Consider the following 20,926-nt stretch of genomic DNA (forward strand, 5'->3'; position numbering starts at 1 on the left):
AAATGTCATCGTTTTATATACACACCCAGGACAGTTCGTTTATTGCCCATGATTATTTGCCAGGTGTTTGAAAACGGGTGGGAGAGAGAGATTGTACGGGTAAAGAATGGTGAATTAACGTCTTTAGTTGCCCCGCTCGCTACAGGTGGTGAGTTATCTTGACGTGTACTGCTTCACTTAGAATGTATTTTAAAGCTATGTCAAGAGCACCTGGAGTTTATGCATCCTTTTCGGTATTTCTATCATTCTAATAATAATTGGCTACAGATATACAGCGGAGCCCCATCCTGTGTTCCTTAAACAGGCGGCGTTATGGTTGAGACCGTCTAGCCGGCATGAGTAGCATAGGAACTAAAATGTATAGACATCGGGGTTAGATTCTGGTCTCACACCAATGTTGATCTCAAGTAACTTCACTGCATTCAATGGAAATACTCCAGACTTAAATCAGTTTAATGAGAACAGAATTTCTTTCCAGATTAAGAGAGAAGTTTGGCATCTGTGGATTCATACCTGAGTGTTTTCTCAGTGTTGCACTTGATGGCTCTAGTTCATTATGGTTCCAAGCAGTGACGGCATTTTAAGGTAAATAATGTGTTTTCTGCTCTGCTTGATACCAAAGGGCTTTTATTACTGCTGCTGATACATGAAAAAGAAAGTTATTAAAAAAAAAAAAAAAGTGATGTTAACAAATGGAAGCCCTTGGGGAACTGTTGCCTGGATGGGATTTTGATTGGAGTTCAATTTAATAGGCCGTAAATCTTCCGATTTCTGATTTACATTCTGCTTCAGACTGGCTACCAAATTCATGCTAATCAGTGTTTCATTTTTCCCTCTCAAACAAAATTTACAGATATGAGCGTAAACAGGAACATTCCCCCAGCAAGGTGACCTTGCTCTTGCAAGCTATGTACTGGTAATTGATTTAGTGCCTCACCGTCATCTATAAATTGGGCTTCTTTCAGTAGCACACTTATCAGCAGATTTTTAGATAATTGGTGGGAGTCGTTGGTTTTTCAGTGTAATATTTTGATGGCAAAATATTTCTTGTAAACCTGTAACACAGCGACAACTATGATCATTGTCATTTTACTGCAGTGATGGAACAAATACTGCTGGAAGACATGTAAGCATACATCTCCTATTGACTGACTTCAGATGCAGTGATGTGCACATATCAGGGAGCAAAACCCCTCTGTATTTTACATTAGCACTATCCAGAGGGCCAGAGATAACCCAATGAAGTCATTAGAATGACGTCTGTGGACCTTGGGTCAAACCCTGACTCCCTCATATTGAAGCTGGGCTGGGAAGACTGATATGCAGCTGCTGTTCTTTATGGTGTATGAGTATTAATTAGGGGGTCACAGTAAGGGAAGAATAGACCAGAATGTCAGTTTCCCCTCTGTGGTTTGCCCCACACTCATCCCTTGTGATTCCTGTGCATTCGTAAATTGTATAGTTTCAGTATATTGCTCACTTAATCATTCCCAACATTATTCAGATTGACAGGTTGAATTTTGTGCCATTTTACTGCATCACGGTCTGTAAATTGAATGTTTTATAGCTTGGTGAAAAGGAAGCAACATCTGCCACCAGCTTCCTAATTACATCAGCATCAAATACATAATAATGTTCTTAACACCACCCCTGCTTGCTGAGAAGCCATTTATAAACACAGCCTTCGCAAGCTGAAACAGTTCGTACAATATGACTTTTTCCTTCACGTTTCTGAAACACCGCTGATCTTTTCCCCCTTCTTCAGCTCCCCTCCTGGCAAAAAAGAAGAGGGATCAGGATTCTCTTTCTAAACTGTCTTTCTCTGCTAAGATGAATAGCTTAAAAATGCATGAAACTAGTGTGAAAAATGTGCGTACAAGAAACCAGCCTTGCGTATTATGGGTCCCAGTGGATGTACTGTTGTTATTCATTACTTGTACTATGATAGCGACTAGCGACCAGAGCTGAGGTCAGGCTCCATTGTGGTAGGCGCTGTTGAAACCCAGAGCGAGATGCAGTCCTTGACCTGAAGAGTTTACAATAGACAAAGTAGGAGAAAGGTAGTGTTGTTATCCTCACTTTTCAGATGGGGAGCTGAAGCATGGAGAGTTTAAGTGACTTGCTCAAGTCACTTAACAAAGGAAATCTGTGGGAGATCTCAGAAGTGGAGCCCAAATCTTCTGAATCACAGCCCAGTGTGTCAATCTCAAGGTCATGATTCTTCCATTCCTCTCTCTTAATCTGTTCCTTAACAGGCTGATGTGATTGCAGTTGTAGAGCCATTGGCCATTATCTTTGAAAACTCGTGGCAATCAGGGGAGGTCCTGAACAATTGGAAAAAGGCAAATATAGTGCCCATCTTTTAAAAAGGGAAGAAGGAGAACCTGGGGAACTACAGACCGGTCAGCCACACCTCAGTCCCTGGAAAATCATGGAGCAGGTCCTCAAGGAATCCATTTTGAAGCACTTGGAGGAGAGGAAGGTGATCAGGAACAGTCAACATGGATTCACCAAGGGCAAGTCATGCCTGACCAACCTGATTGCCTTCTATGATGAGATAACTGGCTCTGTGAATATGGGGAAAGTGGTGGACGTGATATATCTTGACTTTAGCAAAGCTTTTGGTACGGTCTCCGACAGTATTCTTGCCAGCAAGTTAAAAGAGTATGGATTGGATGAATGGACTATAAATTGGATAGAAAGCTGGCTAGATTGTCTGGCACAATGGGTAGCGATCAACGGCTCGATGTCTAGTTGGCAGCTGGTATCAAGTGGAGTGCCCCAGGGGTCAGTCCTGGGGCTGGTTTTGTTCAACATCTTTATTAATGATCTAGATGATGGGATGAATTGTACCTTCAGCAAGTTCGCGGATGACACTAAGCTGGCGGGAGAGGTAGATACGCTGGAGGGTAGGGATAGGGTCCAGAGTGACCTAGCGAAATTGGAGGATTGGTTCAAAACAAATCTGATGAGGTTCAACAAGGACAAGTGCAGAGTGCTGCACTTAGGATGGAAGAATCCTGTGCACTGTGTTAGCCGACGGCCAAGGATGTTTGGTGAGGTGCCAGCTATGCCCGTTTATACCATCCGTGACTTTAACCGCTAGGACGCACTGTCCCTTCGCGGCGGGCAGCCCGGGCTAGGCTGACGGATGCCCCAAGGTCTTAACCACCCGTGACTTTAACTGCTAGAGCTCAGAGCTCCTTCGCAGCGGGCAGTCAATACTGACTGACAGGTGCCCCAATGGCAGCACTAAGAGCCTCTCCACACCCGTGACTTTAACTGCTAGAGCTCAGAGCTCCTTCGCAGCGGGCAGCCAGGATTGACTGACAGGTGCCCCAAGAGTTTGCCCCATGGAGGCGGCACAACTCAACGCTAGGCTCTTAGTACTCTCACCTAATGGCCAGGCTTTAGAGCCAAAACAGCTGAGGTTCTTTAATTGTGTTGGCTGCTTTACAGTAAACCAGAGAAAACAAGTCAGGCTTATGCATAAATGGTTACCAAAATTTATTAAGCTAGATTCTAATCATGTGGTTACAAAATTGCTAGTGCCTACTTATTTAAATGTACAGATGTTACACACACAAACAAGTTACAAAACTGAAGCCACAATCCCAAAGAAAGAAAGCAAAGTATAGAGCTCTATTTCAAAATATGTGTACGCTAAAGATAGGAGATCAGGTGTGGGTGCTTCTTACCCTCCTTGCATCTCTCGATTCCAGTGGTGCCAAGCCAGGATCGGTCACTCAATTCCACGGAAAGACGAATAAGGGACAAGGCGTAGGGACCCTCTTAGCTGCAGAAGCCTTGGGAGGCTGTCACTTATCTGACCAGCAGATAGATAGTGAAAAGCACTCAAAAATCATGGTGCTGTAGGTCCCCTACTTATACCTCTGTACTCCTTTATTCTCTTTCTCCTTTCTTATGCCAAATTGAGGCTGGTCTGTCGGGGTGACGCCAGCTTTTGCAAGAGTAGTTTACACTTGCAAGGGAGAGAAACAATAAGTTTCGACTACTGGACATTTCTTTTATCAGGGTAAATATTTTCCCACCTAGGATGTTGGTGTGTGTGCATCACGCTATTTAGTAGGGGCTAAGAGCCATGTCTGTCACAGGGCCTCTGCCTGCTGTGAGCTTAATCCTTGTATCTGCTCCCAGAGGCACATTGTAGCAGCACACCTGTGCTTTCACAGCTTCAAAGGCTGTGCTGGAATATATGTTAAGTGCCCTGTTCCGGCTTCCTCCTGTGTTTCCAGCAATGCTGGTCTGAGGGGGGGGGCTGGCTGTCTGGCTACACACTGCTACAGGCTGGGGACCGACTAGCTAAGCAGCAGTTCTGCAGAAAAGGACCTGGGGAGTACAGTGGATGAGAAGCTGGATATAAGTCAGCAGTGTGCCCCTGTTGCCAAGAAGGCTAATGGTATATTGGGCTGTATTAGTAGGAGCATTGCCAGCAGATCGAGGGAAGGGATTATTCCCCTCTATTCGGCACTGGTGAGGCCACATCTGGAGTATTGTGTCCAGTTTTGCGGCCCCCACTACAGAAGGGATGTGGACAAATTGGAGAGAGTCCTGCAGAGAGCAACGAAAATGATCAGGGGGCTGGGACACGTGACTTACGAGGGAAGGCTGAGGGAACTGGGCTTATTTAGTCTGCAGAAGAGAAGAGTGAGTTGGGGATTTGATAGCAACCTTAAAATACCTGAAGGGGGGTTCCAAAGAGGATGGAGCTCGGCTGTTCTCAGTGGTGGCAAATGACAGAACAAGGAGCAATGGTCTCAAGTTGCAGTGGGGGAGGTCTAGGCTGGCTATTAGGAAAAACTATTTCACTAGGAGGGTGGTGAAGCACTGGAATGGGTTACCTAGAGAGGTGGTGGAATCTCCATCCTTGGAGGTTTTTGAGGCCTGGCATGACAAAGCCCTGGCTGAGATGATTTAGCTGGTGTTGGTCCTGCTTTGAGCAGGAGGTTGGACTAGATGACCTCCTGAGGTCTCTTCCAACCTTAATCGTCTGTGATTCTATTACTCCTTTATTTCACATTCAGTGTTTTGCCAGATGATGAATTTCTCCAGAACACACATGCTGCTACATCCTTCCACTTCCATTATCTGGATCTGTGTTAACACGGAGACCTGATCCTGCCTGAAACTGCCCCATTAGTCTACTGTGCCCAACCCTGATACTAAGAGTGTGTCTACACTACAGTGGCACACCTACGGGTGGTACAGATATGCTGCTCTAGTGCCATAGCATAAACGCTTCCTACAGCAGTGGAAGGGGTTTTCTGTCAATGTAGTTAATCCACCTCGCCATCAACCTAGCTGCATCTACAGTGTGGGGTAGTGGGCATTGCATAGGATGCGGAATTTTTTACAGCCCTGAGTGATGCAGCTAGGCCTAATCTAATTTTTAGGTATAGACCAGGCCTAAGTCTTGTCTGGCAGACACACTATATTGAAATGTCAGGTGCATTGCAAGTGACATGATGTATGCATTGAGAAGGAAACGTGACCACAGCATGGCACCAGTGTGAAGCTCTGGCCCCTGGAGAAGCAGGCTCTGAGGACGAGAAATTGGACAGGTGCATCTGAGGGCTGGAGTTTTGCTGAACTTTGTCGTTGACATCGAGACCTGAAGCAGAATTTTTCCATTTTTTCTCATCTCTTTAATAAGAGAGACCCTCCCAGTATGGATATCTACTGCATGCAACTATATGATATGATTCAGTAACTTTGGCCAAATCCTGAGGTCCTTTCTTAGCTTTCACTCAGTCCTTATGCAAACAAACCCCTGTTCCCATCGAGAATTTACCTGAGGAAAGACTGTGTTAGAAAATCTAAATGTACCACCATGTTCTAAAACCATTGCTTTTATTAAAAACAAAAATCTTTGGCTCCCACAGCTCACATTCGACATTATGACACCGAGACGTGCTTATTTTAACTTTGCCGAGACAATGCAGACGTATACCCTGACTCAGTGAGAGGTTAATGAATGCGCATTAGTGAAAAAGAGATCAGCTAGCATGTTGTTTTCACACCATGCCTTTCGTATTCCAAAAATACTTAACAAATTGATGGTGTCAGGGCAGTGACCACACGAGTAAACAGCGGCTGTTTTGCACTCTGCAGTGACTCATATCGGGCTTTGGACAAGAGCAGGTTTTATTGAGAGAAGCAATGGTAGCCAGAAATCTACTGCTGGAGAAGAGTAAGTTGTATTTTTATGGAAGGAGGCCAGCAAGATGGCAATACAAGTTACAGGAAGATACAGAAGGTTTGAACGCTGTCAAGATGAGCTAAAGCTTTAACAAATTTTAGCTTAGCTATCAGTGGGAAAAGCAAAAGCAGCTTTATTCCAACCCTCCTGTACAGGCAAACACCAGCCCCATGGAGTCCCCTGCTGCTTCTCAGCATAACAGGAGATTAGTAGTGTAGCAGATTTTTCTAATGTTTGTGATAGGCCCTCACAATAAACATCAAGCTAATCCCCAACAGTTGTGAGGCATTGGAGAGAAAGTGACTATAAATCCAGGATGAAAATACCGGTGTATTCATCTGATACCTACAGGCCCTCAATGCGGCTTCTCTGAAATAGGTATATTTATCCAGTCAAAACTAGCTTGGGCTGCTTTCTAAAGATGTTTCTCCTTCAGCCAGGGGTGAGGAGGAATCTTCATGCCAAGAAACACATTTCTCAACGGCGTAAAAATCCTGGCACAGGTTTTCGCCTTGAAACTGTCTGCAGAGTTAAAAGTAATGGAAGTTTTTGACAACATATGCCTAAGTGACATGCCGGATTCGGCATCAAAATTGTTTCTACCTAGTTCAAACGTAGAATGCTAAACCAAAGCTCATGCAGACAAAAGCAATGATGGAGAAGGCCTTCTCCAAGCCACTCATGCACTGATCTCAAATGTAACTCGGTCCCTAGAGAGATACTGTGGCCTCATAAATAGGGCCCTGGACTGGCAGTCAGAAAACTTAGTCTTTTCCTATCTGTGGCATAGTTGCTTTGTGCCTATTTCCTATCCCACTCTTTGTCTTGTCTATTTTGCCTATGATCTCTTTGGGGCAGGTATAGTCCCTTACAGTGTGTCTGTACATCACCTAGCACCCGATCTAGGTGTTAGTGTAATACAAATAATAATAAAATAGATGGAAAAAGATTTATGGTGAGGTTGCACAGGGGTCTCTGCAGTGCACAGAGATCTCCGTAGCAGATCTATGCGCTTCATGAATCCACTGGGTTAAACCCCATGTACAGAGAAGCACAGCCAGCCGGGCCAGCTGGTGCAGAAGATTCCATCTTTCAGCCCGTGATGCTCTTACAAGAGAGAAAACCCTTTAACTCAGTTCTTCCCAAAGTGCAGTCCACAGTAAGAGATGGCTGCTCACATGAGGCTGGCTCTCTTTGTTTTCATCTAAGAGAGAGAGACAGCTGAGAAGGGGAAATGAAATGAAGATCAAAAGTTAATGTTGCTGATTAACTTTTTGATAAAAGGATAAAACACTTAACATGTCAAAGCCAGCTGGAAATACATTAACTGCTTCCCTCATGTTACTTTCCCAGGTAAGCAATAGCTGTCGTTGCCACAGGGACTGTTGTAACAGCAGCTACTGGAGTCAGTGGACATGGACAGGGTATTTATTTGCCTTTGGAATTTGGCCTTAGGTCATGTGACTGATGCCAGGAAATCAAGTGGCAGTTTCTGGCCAGCACCATAGTGTATCAGACCCTTAGAACAATGCTCTGGGACTGTGTGTAGAATGCCAATGGCAGGGGAGGCATTCTTGCTATTTACAGTGGCTAATGCTATGAAAAGGGTTGGCAACCTCTGCATTAATCTGAGCTCTGCTCCGCTCCCTAGGTTGGGGCTTTTGGGGACGGATTTTTTAAACGTGTTTAGGCACCAAGAGGTGCCGAGATTTTCAAAAGTGCCCAATCAGGTTCGATTTGACATCGATAGGAGGTAGGCGCCTAATCGGTTTAAGCACTGCCTAAAGTCTGTTGAAAATCTGGCCCTTTGCGTCCACATAATATAAAAAGCTCATAACCATTAGTACCCTTGTTAGCAGGGTTGTTAAGAAAACGGATGCACGCGTGAAGTTCCTCTCAGTCTCGTGCTCTAACACAAAGCCTTTAATGATGATCTCGGCAAGGTTAACCTGCATTTAGTACAGACGGTCTGTATGTGCACTGGTAACGGGGTTAGTATGAGTGCAGTTATGTGACAGTGCTGAGAGCATCAGAATTTTCCACCTGTAAAGTGAGGTAAATCCTGTAAATACTTCCCAGCCATAATCTTTTGGGGAGGTGCTAAGAACCTGAAGTAATGGAAGCCAGATAGTTTCCTGGACTGCAAGGACAAAATACAGGCACAAACAAAGGCAGATTCGGCCCACTATCTTTCTCTTGTTTCTGAGGTTAGGAAGTGTAACAAGTTGAAGCACAGGCCTATGAGCAAGAAAGTCTGTTCTCCACTGTCTGCTCTGCCAAATACTTACCCGGGGCAAGCTGTCTGATCCCCCTGGTTAATAGGGGCAACCATTCCAGTCTGTGGTGGCTCTGCACACAAAACGCCCAGAGACGAGCAGGAATAACCTGTGCAAGAGACGTTGCTGGTCTGAAACTGCCGCTGCTCTCCCAGAAGGCTTGCTGCATGGCTTCTGCTTGGACTTTTGGGGAAGTCGAGACTGGGGTGGGAAATTCTTGTTCCCATTCCTGCCATATGCAGAATTTGTAGTAGGCGTCTTTGCACAGCACCAGTTGGAATTTGGTTCTACTCTTTTAGCTCAGTGGTTCAAATCCTTAAGGCCTTTCTTGGCTTATGCTTAATTGGGCACAACTCATTGGTACACATTTTTATGTAAAAATTGCAGAATTTTTATATGTAACTTGATATCATCAGGTGCCACTTTTAAAGGATCACAGGATAAAAATCTCTGAATTGGAATATGGAGTTGTCCTGATTAGGATGGGGTGGGGGAGAAAGAAAGCTAAAAATCAATATATTGACATCATTCTCTTATTTCTGTTGAGGTAGCTTAATTTTTTTAATATATGTAATACAGTGAAATATTATAATGTAATATTCAGTACAAGACTAGAGAATCTAATGAAAGGAAGGTCAAAAGAATAGAGAGAGAGAGAGAGACAGGAAAAAGAGGAGAAGAGTAGGTATGTGATTTAAAAGTCCATGGTTTAGTTATTAATATTAGACAGAAATGGTCCCACATTTCTTCCACAATGGAAATACGGGAGTCAGTGTTATGTTAAATGCTGTGTAATTCTTTACTTCTGGCAAGCTCCATTTTATTCTCTAATATTCGCGTATTAGAACAGGATATGGCCTGAGCTGTGGTATCTCCTTATTGGAGAAGCCTTGAATACATCCTATCCCTAACACTGGAGAGAGTTAAAGAAGCATACCACGACACAGCTTATGCTGTTGTTTCCCCAGTGTCTGGGAGTCACTGAGATACCTAGTAGTAAAGTGTATAAAAATAAGCAAGGAAAGGGCTGGCTATCTAGGGCTGTTGTGATTAACACAGGTGGCAGTGGGCCAGGTTATCCATTGCCCCCCTCCCCTCCTGCCTTTGTGTGGTCATTTATACTTCTGAAAAGTACTACTGTTCTGATTTACATTCCCTGGGCGGTGGTGTAAATGAGGGCACAAGTTGTGGGCACTGGAGAATGTTCCCTATTGTTCTGTGATGCAGGACATCACGTTCTGTGATGTCACCTAACCCTTATGTAGTGCTTCTCGTCAAAGCGCTTCACAATCTTGAATGGATTTAATCTCCCCATACCTGTGTGAGGCAGGGCAAAGCTATTATCCCCATTTTACAGGTAGGGCACTGAAGCACAGAGAGGCTAAGTGACTTGCCCAGGGTCTCCCACAAAGTCTGTTGCACAGCAGGGGATCGAGCCCAAATCTCCCAGGTCTTAGCTGGTACCCAACAACCGGACCATCCTTCCTCCCTAGCCTTGTTTTTCTCTAACCACAGAGCTATGGCATCTGAGCATATTCTTTACAGCAGGTTTCTGTGTGATCAAGAGGAAGACGGAAAGAGCCCCAGCGTCACATTTTCCCTCCTCGTTTGGAATAGATCAGAAATGAGCACATAGCTCAACGTCTCTTCCCTTAAATCTACCACTTATGCCATGCATAAGTGGCTTGAATGGTGGTATTTGTGCTGCAAGTCTGTATCAGATTCATTCTTTTTTCTTTGGGGTATGGACTTCTCCCACTTACTCAAGACCTCCTGCCAAGGATACTCTCTCCACAGCCCAGCAGCCAAGGTGGTCACTCAAGAGACGTAAGGTATTTTGTCCTCATCATCCCCACCAGAGGCTCTACGTGCTGCTATTGCAACACTTCCAGCCTGAGGAGTGTGGGACCTGGTTTCAGATCCACTGCCTGGCAGCAGCTTTTCCACCATTAAGGCACCAGTCTCTCAGTAAGTCTCATTGTAGAACTTTCCAGGTCTGAAGAACCCCCCCTGAACTGAAAGGAAAGGCCAAGTGCTGGTTGCCATAGTTGAGTTTCAGTTCACTAAAGCATTTAAACACGTGCTTAAGTGCCTTGCTGAATAGGGATGCTTTCCTGAAACAGGGCCCTAGTGTTGCTATTGCCACGGGCAGCCAAGTGTATCCAAACTCCATAGAAGAAGCTGTGTGGACTAACATGCATTTTTGTGCAAAGACATTGTTGGTTGGGTTGTTGTGATACTAGCAGTTGCTTCAATTAAAAAGGAAGCACTGATCTTATCGAGGGCTGTCGATCAATTGCAGTTAACTCACACGATTAACTAAAAAAAATTAATCATGATTTAAAAAAATAATTTGCCATTTTAATCGCACTGTTAAACTATAGAATACCAATTGAAATTTATTACATATTTTTGGATGTTTTCCTATATTTTCAAATATATTGATTTCAGTTACGACACAGAATACAAAGTGTACACTGCTTACTTTATATTATTATTTATTATTACAAATATTTGCAATCTCTTTATCATGAAAATGCAACTTACAAATGTAGATTTTTTTTTTTGCTACCTAACTGCACTCAAAAACAAAACAATGTAAGACTTTAGAGCCTACAAGTCCACTCAGTCCTACATTGTTTTATTTTTGAGTGCCGTTATTTTTTGTACATAATTCTACATTTGTAAGTTCAACTTTCATGACAAAGAGGTTGCACTATTGTATTAGGTGAATGGAAAAATACAGTTTTGTCTTTTATAGCACAAATATTTGTAATAAAAAATAAAGTGAGCACTGTACACTTTGTATTCCATGTTGTAATTGAAATAAATATATTTGAAAATGTAGAAAACATCCAAAACCATTTAAATATATGGTTTTCTATAATTGTTTAACAGTGTGATTAATCGCGATTAATTTTTTTAATCGTTTGACAGCCCTAATCTTATCACATTGATATCTGCTCGCTGCACTTTAACATTCCAGGAGCGGGACAATATTGCAACACCTCGAGACAAGACATGTGCCCCTTTATATAAATCATGGCAGGTAGAATGAGACAAATGTCTTTTCTGTTTTGTTTTTACTGCAATCAACGTTTTCCTCTTTGTCTCCTTCATTACTATGACTGACAGCACAGGTCACCCAAAGCATCGCTCGTAAACTAGATAGAATGCACAGAAAAATGCTGCCTGAGATTTATTGTAAAGGAAGTTCTCATTTTTCCATATTGCTAACGAAGTGATACTTCAGGCTCACATTAAAAAAGGAAGGAAAGAGCAGTATAGTTTTGTAAAACAGTGAAACCAGCTAAGTCAGTGCCCTAACCTCAAGTCAACTTGACAGTGACCTTCTCAAGCATGAATAAGGAAGTTTTATGCCAGAACTTTGTCACTAGAGTTGTTAGTCTTTTGTACAGTCATCCTTCATCCCATGCAAACTCTGCAGCAATTGTAGCAACATCTCCCATGAATCATCAGCAGGATTTGAACCCAGAGGCTTCAGCACTGCAACACAGACCTCTGCCGCTTGAGCTAAAAGCAAGTGCATTAGGCAGTAGCAGTTGGTAGGCTGTTATCTTCCAGTGGCCCATCTTCTAAAGGGGGATGCCAGTGTGTTTCAGAATGAGACGCAACATTAATTGGAGCACCAAAACAGGACAGGGAGTGGAGCTTAATTCTTTACCAATATTTAAGAAGGAAGTAAAACGACTGCACGTGCCATTTTTATTTAGCTGTGGAACAATGCAACAGTTCAGGCAATATCCTATTCAAATACATTTCTATTAGATAATAAAAATGGTGCTGACAGTGAGGAATTGCTTTGCATTAATTATAACCCCGAATTCTGTATTTTGCATTGACGCAAGAATGTGTCATATAAATGTATAGCTTTTTAACTTTTTTTTATTCCTGGCCCAGATAGTCCATATCCATGAGATTTATTTCTTGATCTGTACGCACATGTAATCTTTCTTGGGATTATTGCCATAGAAACAAGACGTAACATGCAGAGTGTTAGAAATAACAGATGGGATTTGGCTGTCTTTTCCTATTTAATACACAGTGTCTGAAGAGTGTACAAAAAGTAGCAATTATTTGCTATGGGAGGGCTATTGCAGACTTACTAACAAAGACATCTACACTCTTTTTACAATTCTCAACCCACCTAGCAATATTGTTAACCTATCCAACTATACTCTCAGCCCAGCAGAAGCAGCTGTTCTATCTCGGGGCCTCTCCTTCTGCCCCTCCACCCCCACGAACATGATACAGTTCTGTGGTGACCTAGAATCCTATTTTCGACGTCTCCGACTCAAGGAATATTTCCAAAATACCTCTGAACAACATACTAATCCACAGAGGTCTCCCTACCAACACTACAGAAAGAGGGATTCTAGGTGGACTCCTCCTGAAGGTCAAAACAGCAGACTGGACTTCTACATAGAGTGCTTCCGCCGACGTGCACAGGCTGAAATTGTGGAAAAGCAGCATCACTTGCCCCATAACCTCAGCCATGCGGAACGCAATGCCATCCACAGCCTCAGAAACAACTCTGACATCATAATCAAAAAGGCTGACAAAGGAGGTGCTGTTGTCATCATGAATAGGTCGGAATATGAACAAGAGGCTGCTCGGCAGCTCTCCAACACGAGTTTCTACAAGCCATTACCCTATGATCCCACTGAGAGTTACCAAAAGCAACTACAGCATTTGCTCAAGAAACTTCCTGAAAAAGCACAAGATCAAATCCGCACAGACACACCCCTGGAACCCCGACCTGGGATATTCTATCTACTACCCAAGATCCATAAACCTGGAAATCCTGGGTGCCCCATCATCTCAGGCATTGGCACCCTGACAGCAGGATTGTCTGGCTATGTAGACTCCCTCCTCAGGCCCTACGCTACCAGCTCTCCCAGCTACCTTCGAGACACCACTGACTTCCTGAGAAAACTTCAATCCATCGGTGATCTTCCTGATAACACCATCCTGGCCACTATGGATGTAGAAGCCCTCTACACCAACATTCCACACAAAGATGGACTACAAGCCGTCAGGAACACTATCCCCGATAATGTCACGGCTAACCTGGTGGCTGAACTTTGTGACTTTGTCCTTACCCATAACTATTTCACATTTGGGGACAATGTATACCTTCAGATCAGCAGCACTGCTACGGGTACCCGCATGGCCCCACAGTATGCCAACATTTTTATGGCTGATTTAGAACAACGCTTCCTCAGCTCTCGTCCCCTAAAGCCCCTACTCTACTTGCGCTACATTGATGACATCTTCATCATCTGGACCCATGGAAAAGAAGCCCTTGAGGAATTCCACCATGATTTCAACAATTTCCATCCCACCACCAACCTCAGCCTGGTCCAGTCCACACAAGAGATCCACTTCCTGGACACTACAGTGCTAATAAACAATGGTCACATAAACACCACCCTATACCGGAAACCTACTGACCGCTATTCCTACCTGCATGCCTCCAGCTTTCACCCTGACCACACCACACGATCCATCGTCTACAGCCAAGCTCTGCGATACAACCGCATTTGCTCCAACCCCTCAGACAGAGACAAACACCTACAAGATCTCTGTCAAGCTTTCTTACAACTACAATACCCACCTGCGGAAGTAAAGAAACAGATTGATAGAGCCAGAAGAGTTCCCAGAAGTTACCTACTACAGGACAGGCCTAACAAAGAAAATAACAGAACGCCACTAGCCGTCACCTTCAGCCCCCAACTAAAACCCCTCCAATGCATTATTAAGGATCTACAACCTATCCTAAAGGATGACCCAATACTCTCACAAATCTTGGGAGACAGGCCAGTCCTTGCCTACAGACAGCCCCGCAACCTGAAGCAAATACTCACCAACAACCACATACCACACAACAGAACCACTAACCCAGGAACTTATCCTTGCAACAAAGCCCGTTGCCAATTGTGCCCACATATCTATTCAGGGGACACCATCACAGGGCCTAATAACATCAGCCACACTATCAGAGGCTCGTTCACCTGCACATCCACCAATGTGATATATGCCATCATGTGCCAGCAATGCCCCTCTGCCATTTACTTTGGTCAAACTGGACAGTCTCTACGTAAAAGAATAAATGGACACAAATCAGATGTCAAGAATTATAACATTCATAAACCAGTCGGAGAACACTTCAATCTCTCTGGTCACGCAATCACAGACATGAAGGTTGCTATCTTAAAACAAAAAAACTTCAAATCCAGACTCCAGCGAGAAACTGCTGAATTGGAATTCATTTGCAAATTGGATACTATTAATTTAGGCTTAAATAGAGACTGGGAGTGGCTAAGTCATTATGCAAGGTAGCCTATTTCCCCTTGTTTTTTCCTACCCCCCCCCCCAGATGTTCTGGTTTAACTTGGATTTAAACTTGGAGAGTGGTCAGTTTGGATGAGCTATTACCAGCAGGAGAGTGAGTTTGTGTGTGTATGGGGGTGGGGGGGGGGGTGAGAAAACCTGGATTTGTGCTGGAAATGGCCCACCTTGATTATCATGCACATTGTAGGGAGAGTGGTCACTTTGGATGAGCTATTACCAGCAGGATAGTGAGTTTGTGTGTGTGGTTTTTGGGAGGGGGGTGAGGGGGTGAGAGAACCTGGATTTGTGCAGGAAATGGCCCAACTTGATTATCATGCACATTGTGTAAAGAGTTGCTTTTTCACCCCACTTTGGATGGGCTATCACCAGCAGGAGAGTGAATTTGTGGGGGGGGGTGGAGGGTGAGAAAACCTGGATTTGTGCTGGAAATGGCCCAACCTGATGATCACTTTAGATAAGCTATTACCAGCAGGACAGTGGGGTGGTAGGAGGTATTGTTTCATATTCTCATATTCATTTGCAAATTGGATACTATTAATTTAGGCTTAAATAGAGACTGGGAGTGGCTAAGTCATTATGCAAGGTAGCCTATTTCCCCTTGTTTTTTCCTACGCCCCCCCCCCCCGACGTTCTGGTTAAACTTGGATTTAAACTTGGAGAGTGGTCAGTTTGGATGAGCTATTGCCAGCAGGAGAGTGAGTTTGCGTGTGTATGGGGGTGGGGGGATGAGAAAACCTGGATTTGTGCAGGAAATGGCCCACCTTGATTACCATGCACATTGTAGGGAGAGTGGTCAGTTTGGATGAGCTATTGCCAGCAGGAGAGTGAGTTTGTGTGTGTGGTTTTTGGAGGGGGGTGAGGGGGTGAGAGAACCTGGATTTGTGCAGGAAATGGCCCACCTTGATTATCATGCACATTGTGTAGAGAGTTGTCACTTTGGATGGGCTATTACCAGCAGGAGAGTGAGTTTGTGGGGGTTGGGAGGGGGCGGAGGATGAGAGAACCTGGATTTGTGCTGGAAATGGCCCAACTTGATGATCACTTTAGATAAGCTATTACCAGCAGGACAGTGGGGTGGGAGGAGGTATTGTTTCATATTCTCTGTGTGTATATAAAGTCTGCTGCAGTTTCCACAGTATGCAACCGATGAAGTGAGCTGTAGCTCACGAAAGCTCATGCTCAAATAAATTGGTTAGTCTCTAAGGTGCCACAAGTACTCCTTTTCACCTTGAGCAGTGTCATCAGGGTTGCTTAGAGGTGTGTTGGAGGCCTACATGGAAAAATCTACCATGTTGCTTGCACCAACTCAAAAACTAAACAATTGGTCAACAGTCTAAACAATCAAATCATTCCATACATCTCAATGGGAGAGACGCCCCTGGAGTGCCAGCCGGCACAGAGAATAGGAACGGAACAAAGGCCAGGATTTTCAACAATGGAAGCCTGAAGTTTTGCTTTTAGGTCCACATTGACACCCCTAAATAAGTTGCATGGTTTTCAAATGTGCTGAGCACCCAGCAGCTGTTGTTAAAGCCTGTGGGTGCTGAGTACCTTTGAAATTAAGACACTTATGTGGCTCAATGTGGACCTAGGAACATAATTTCAGGCATCCAGTTTTGAAAATCTTGGCCTAAATAATGCTAATGCCTTCTCTGGTCCTTTCCCACATTCCTATTATTCCTTCTAGTTCCATGTTTCCTTCTTTTGTTTCCTTTTGTATTCCTTCCTTTTTTTCCTCTACGGCTCCCACACTCTGTTCCTCTGCCTCCCCTCCCAACACCGTCTCCATCTCACCTCTCACAGTATCCCTACCGTACTTCTCTCCACCTGACGTGCTGCTCCTTCCTCACTGTTTGCTCTCACCCTGCCTCCACTCATTCATCTCCTGAGAACCACGGAATCGTCAGCCTTTCCCCCAAGACCCTTATCCAGCAAGCCAGAGGTGAAACCCCTCCCCTTTCTCCTACTCCGCATGTTAGCAATAGCTCCACGGGCATGAAGAACCAGCCGCCACTTGCTCCAGGGGACATGGAAATTCCAGCCTACAGCCTCCAACTGTCTCCTCGGAGGTCCTGGGTTTCAAGCCCAAGCGTCCCCCTTCCTACATGGGAATCTCCAGGGCCTAAAGCAGGAGGGGAACAGGATCTTCTTTAAAGGGCCTATAGTGTACCAAATTCCTGCAAACTTTCTCCACTACTGTCTGCTGGGGGGGCTCAAGGTAGTTTGGGCGCTCTCTTCAGTCAGATGCCCTAGGCAGGTGCCGCCCTCTTCTCTTCCTAAAACTGGAGCTGAGTGTTCTGTGCTCAAGCAGTAACTTTCCGAAAGCAGATGTGGTGCAGAAGCAATGCTGCGTGTGTAGGACATCACACAGCCGTGAAATCATGCTGGTTTTGTAAACAGAAACCCTCCTTGGTCTCATTAATGGCTGGGGGCGTTTTAATTGGAAAGGGAAGCTGTTCGAGTTTATGGGAGTAGATCAGATCGCTCTGGTCTCTGACACGAATCTCTCTCTGTTTCAGGGAGGCATGCCCCAAACCCTGAGTTCTATCAGTATGTTCACCCCCTGTGGCTTCAGTCCTCATCTGCACTCAGCAAAAGAAGATGATCAAGGGGGACTGATCTTCCAGGATGGAAACCTTGCCTCCGCATCTCTTGATGCTTTGATCCAACATCTTATACCTACAACTGATTACTACCCTGAAGTAAGCAATTCATAGTATAGTAAACAGTTTAATTTTGTTGACTTGGGGCAGTGCTTTATGCAACAATGTAAATGCATGGGTTTTGAATCAAGAGAGCTTATTTAAAGCGACCTACAATTAAAGCTTGGCAAATTGATGCATTGCTTTAAATGCCGTTGAACAGCTTTGTGATTAAGTTTCCATGAGAGAGCTTCAGGTTGGGGATCTGTTGCTTTAAGTAAGACACCAAGAAGTAAAGCTCTGGTGTTAAAGAATAGTGAGCTGGTGCATGGGGGCAAAACAGAAGAGCATCCTGGAGGGGTTTAGTGCTAGACTGAAGCAAAAAACAGCTCTAAGCCAGAACAGGCAGTAAATTTGCAGAACTTCAGCAATTGCTAAAATTGCCCAGGCTTCTGTGTGTGAGAGGCATTCCCTTACTGAAAATAGAGCCACGGTTCATGCCCATTCATAATAATCACCTAGGATGTATTGTGCCCAACGTTCTTACAGTCTCTGGGCCCAAGGGCCCATATGACTGTCCTGATCTGGGTTCCACCAGTGTAAATCCAGAGTAACTCCACTGATGCATTGAGAATCTAATCCAAGAAGCTAAATCCTCCTCTTTTGCACTAATGCAGTCGATTGACTTCAGTGGATTTTCACAGCCCCAGAGGAATTGAGGGAAGAATTTGTCTGGAAAACTTTTCAGTGCTAATGTGTCCCAGCGGGATGACTTGTATTATGAAGAATCATAGAGTGTGACTGACTTCTGCGGAGCTATAAAGTTATCAGTGCAGTACAGGCAGCGTCTTACATTAGCAATTGCTCTGTTTGTGATCACCTGAACATAAACAGATTAACTGAAAAATGAGAAAAGCAATTAAACTAGGTCATGGACACATTCGGTTGTTGGGTTTTTAGTAGTCCCAATATGATGTGAAATATTTCATGAGCTGTTCAGGAACATTGGTGGGGCTGCCGGATGGTAACCCAGGCCGCCTGGGGGTTATGGACCCAAAGCAACTTTGCACAATATTTTAAGGATTCTCACTTGAGATTCATGCATATGCTTTAAACTCACAGTACAAATATATTTGTAAACAATTGAACCGCATACTTCACAGACCTGCCCCTCCACAGTGGCAGTGACTCGTAGGGCTGCTGATGACATTCCTACAGCTTGGCCTCTAAAACCAATTCTGGAAAGTTGCTAGAGTAAATCTTACCAAATGCTGGCAGGGCGAGCCCTGCAATCTAGTGACAGATCATTGCCATGAGTTTGGGTGCCTGGGCTGGCAAGAGTTGGAAGTGAGAGTTATAGAGGTAGCACACGCTGCTGTTGGGAGAAGGGTTTAAATCACAAGGAGTAAAGACTGACATAAGAGAGGAAGATGGTCCAGTGGTTATGGTGCTAGTGTGGGACTTGGGAGAACTGAGTTCATTTCCCTGCTCTGCTACAGGCTTCTTGTCTGACCCTGGATTAGTTACTTAGTCTCTGTGCCTCAGTTTCCCATCTGTAAAATGGGGATAATTGCACTGCCCTACCTCACAGGGGTGACATGAGAATAAAGGCACTCAAGACTGTGAGGTGCTCAGATATATGATAATGGGGCTATGAGAGATGTAATAAAGTCTGTTGTCAAGGTCAGAAATCCGTGCATCTTTTAGACATATGCTCTTCTCATTTGCACCAGTGCAATCCCACTGCCTTCAGTGTAATGGAAGAGATGTTTAGAAAGTACAGTTTAAACTTCTTTATGTATGCAAATATACATAAACTCAAGGCAGAGAGTGGACTCTGGTGACTGCATACTTGTAACCTGAGGAATCAGCAACATCTCTGTCTGGTGACAAGGAGAAAATCTAAATATGGATGTCAAGATATTTTCTGGTAAATCTTACACACTGTACAGCTGTCTTAAAGTAGGACTGACTGTTTCATTTCCCCAGAAGGCCTATATCTTTACATTCCTGCTGAGTTCAAGACTCTTCATTGAACCTCATGAACTTTTGTCCCGAGTTTGTCACAAGTGCATTGAGCAGCAGCGACTGGACGACCCGGTACTGGATAAGGTTAGTTCAGTTCTACCACGAGAAGGTTCGTGACATTTGCAAAGAGCAGAGAGCTCTAGGGCTGATGGAAAACGCTGCTGATTTTGTCCTTAATGCATCTGTCCTCCTGTCTCCTCCCTGTTTGAATGTTACCAGTCCCATATGGGTTATTGTTGTTCCTGAGAACCTGACATAGTGGCATCCTATTAATACCATCAATAACCAAGAGCAGAGCTCCAGGCGCTAGTCCCTCCAAATAGTCTTCTAACCTCCCTTCCCCTCCCCCACCCCGTCTCAGACTTCCCAGGTGATCTCCCTTCTTACTTCTTTAAGGCTCTGATCAAGCCTACAGGATGCAAGGAGGTAGGATTTAAACTGCACGCTGTCAATTGCCCATGTCAGCAAACCATTGTCTTTCCCGTTTTTACTTAATACGTCTGGCCTTTTGCTTTCTTGCTTCTGGTACAGTATGTAACAATTCCTTTCAGGCTTACCTGCCACTGTGATCTCCAAATAATAGCATGCAACTACCCATTAACCTTCCGGTCTCTGTTCTGACAGATCATTCTTACAGCTGGCTATATCTAGCACACTAGGAACCATGTTTAAGTAATAGTAAGGTTGTGACAAGCTAACAGAATGACAAAATCCAAGCTGTTCTTGCATCTTAGCTCATCCTGTTGTGCCAGAGAATTGTAGCAGATTCTGATATGGTATGTACATATACACTCCTCCTCTGGCAGTGCCTATGAGGAGGTTGGAATTGAGAAGATTAACTCATCCAGTGCCAGATTGCATCACAACTTTCATGAGCGTGTCAATGAGGAGTTACCCAGTACATCGGAGGTGTGTTTTGTCCCAGATGGCACGTTGGTTGATGACAGGCCTGGTGGAGCGGAGAAGATTGTGCATCAGTCATTTGATACTATTGTTACTGAAATACCAGAATGATAAAAATTATTGGCAGGATCATCATCTCTTGCTTTCAAACTGGTAATCTCTGCATTGGCTCAAGATTTATGCAACTGCATGAAACCATTAACCTGAGAACACTTTGTTACATTATGGCCCCGATACTCATCCCCACCCTCCAAATCTGTGCACCCACTTTTGCACAGGCTGCTGATTGCATGTGTAAAAGCAGTCACCTCTCCAAGTGCCTGACTTGCACATGAAAATTGCTGCTTATGTGCGCAATAGAAATATCTGCTTGTGTTTGCAAAGTCTGAAACAATGGCTCTGAGGTGTGAAGTGCTGTACTCATTTACATGGGTGCTAACCCAGGTGCCACTTATGGTCATTTCAATGTGAGCATTGTTAAG

General features: G+C 44.3%; 1 protein-coding gene across 11 annotated transcripts in view; it reads left to right on the forward strand.

Annotated features, from left to right (window-relative positions):
• Positions 1-20,926, forward strand: part of RASGEF1C (RasGEF domain family member 1C) — a 116,547-nt gene that overhangs the window by 51,003 nt on the left and 44,618 nt on the right. For 8 of the 11 annotated variants that reach the window (XM_078853984.1, XM_078853982.1, XM_078853985.1 and 5 more), the window contains exons 2-4: positions 479-585; positions 17,391-17,573; positions 19,503-19,625. In XM_078853984.1, coding sequence (XP_078710110.1) covers positions 17,397-17,573; positions 19,503-19,625 — 300 coding nt within the window. In that variant the 5' untranslated portion in view covers positions 479-585; positions 17,391-17,396. The remainder of the gene's footprint in view (positions 1-478; positions 586-17,390; positions 17,574-19,502; positions 19,626-20,926) is intronic. The other 3 variants (XM_073355428.2, XM_073355429.2, XM_073355430.2) reach the window with 1 other exon arrangement.

This window comes from Lepidochelys kempii, chromosome 8, assembly GCF_965140285.1.
Source record: "Lepidochelys kempii isolate rLepKem1 chromosome 8, rLepKem1.hap1, whole genome shotgun sequence".
Classification (NCBI taxonomy): Eukaryota; Metazoa; Chordata; order Testudines; family Cheloniidae; genus Lepidochelys; species Lepidochelys kempii.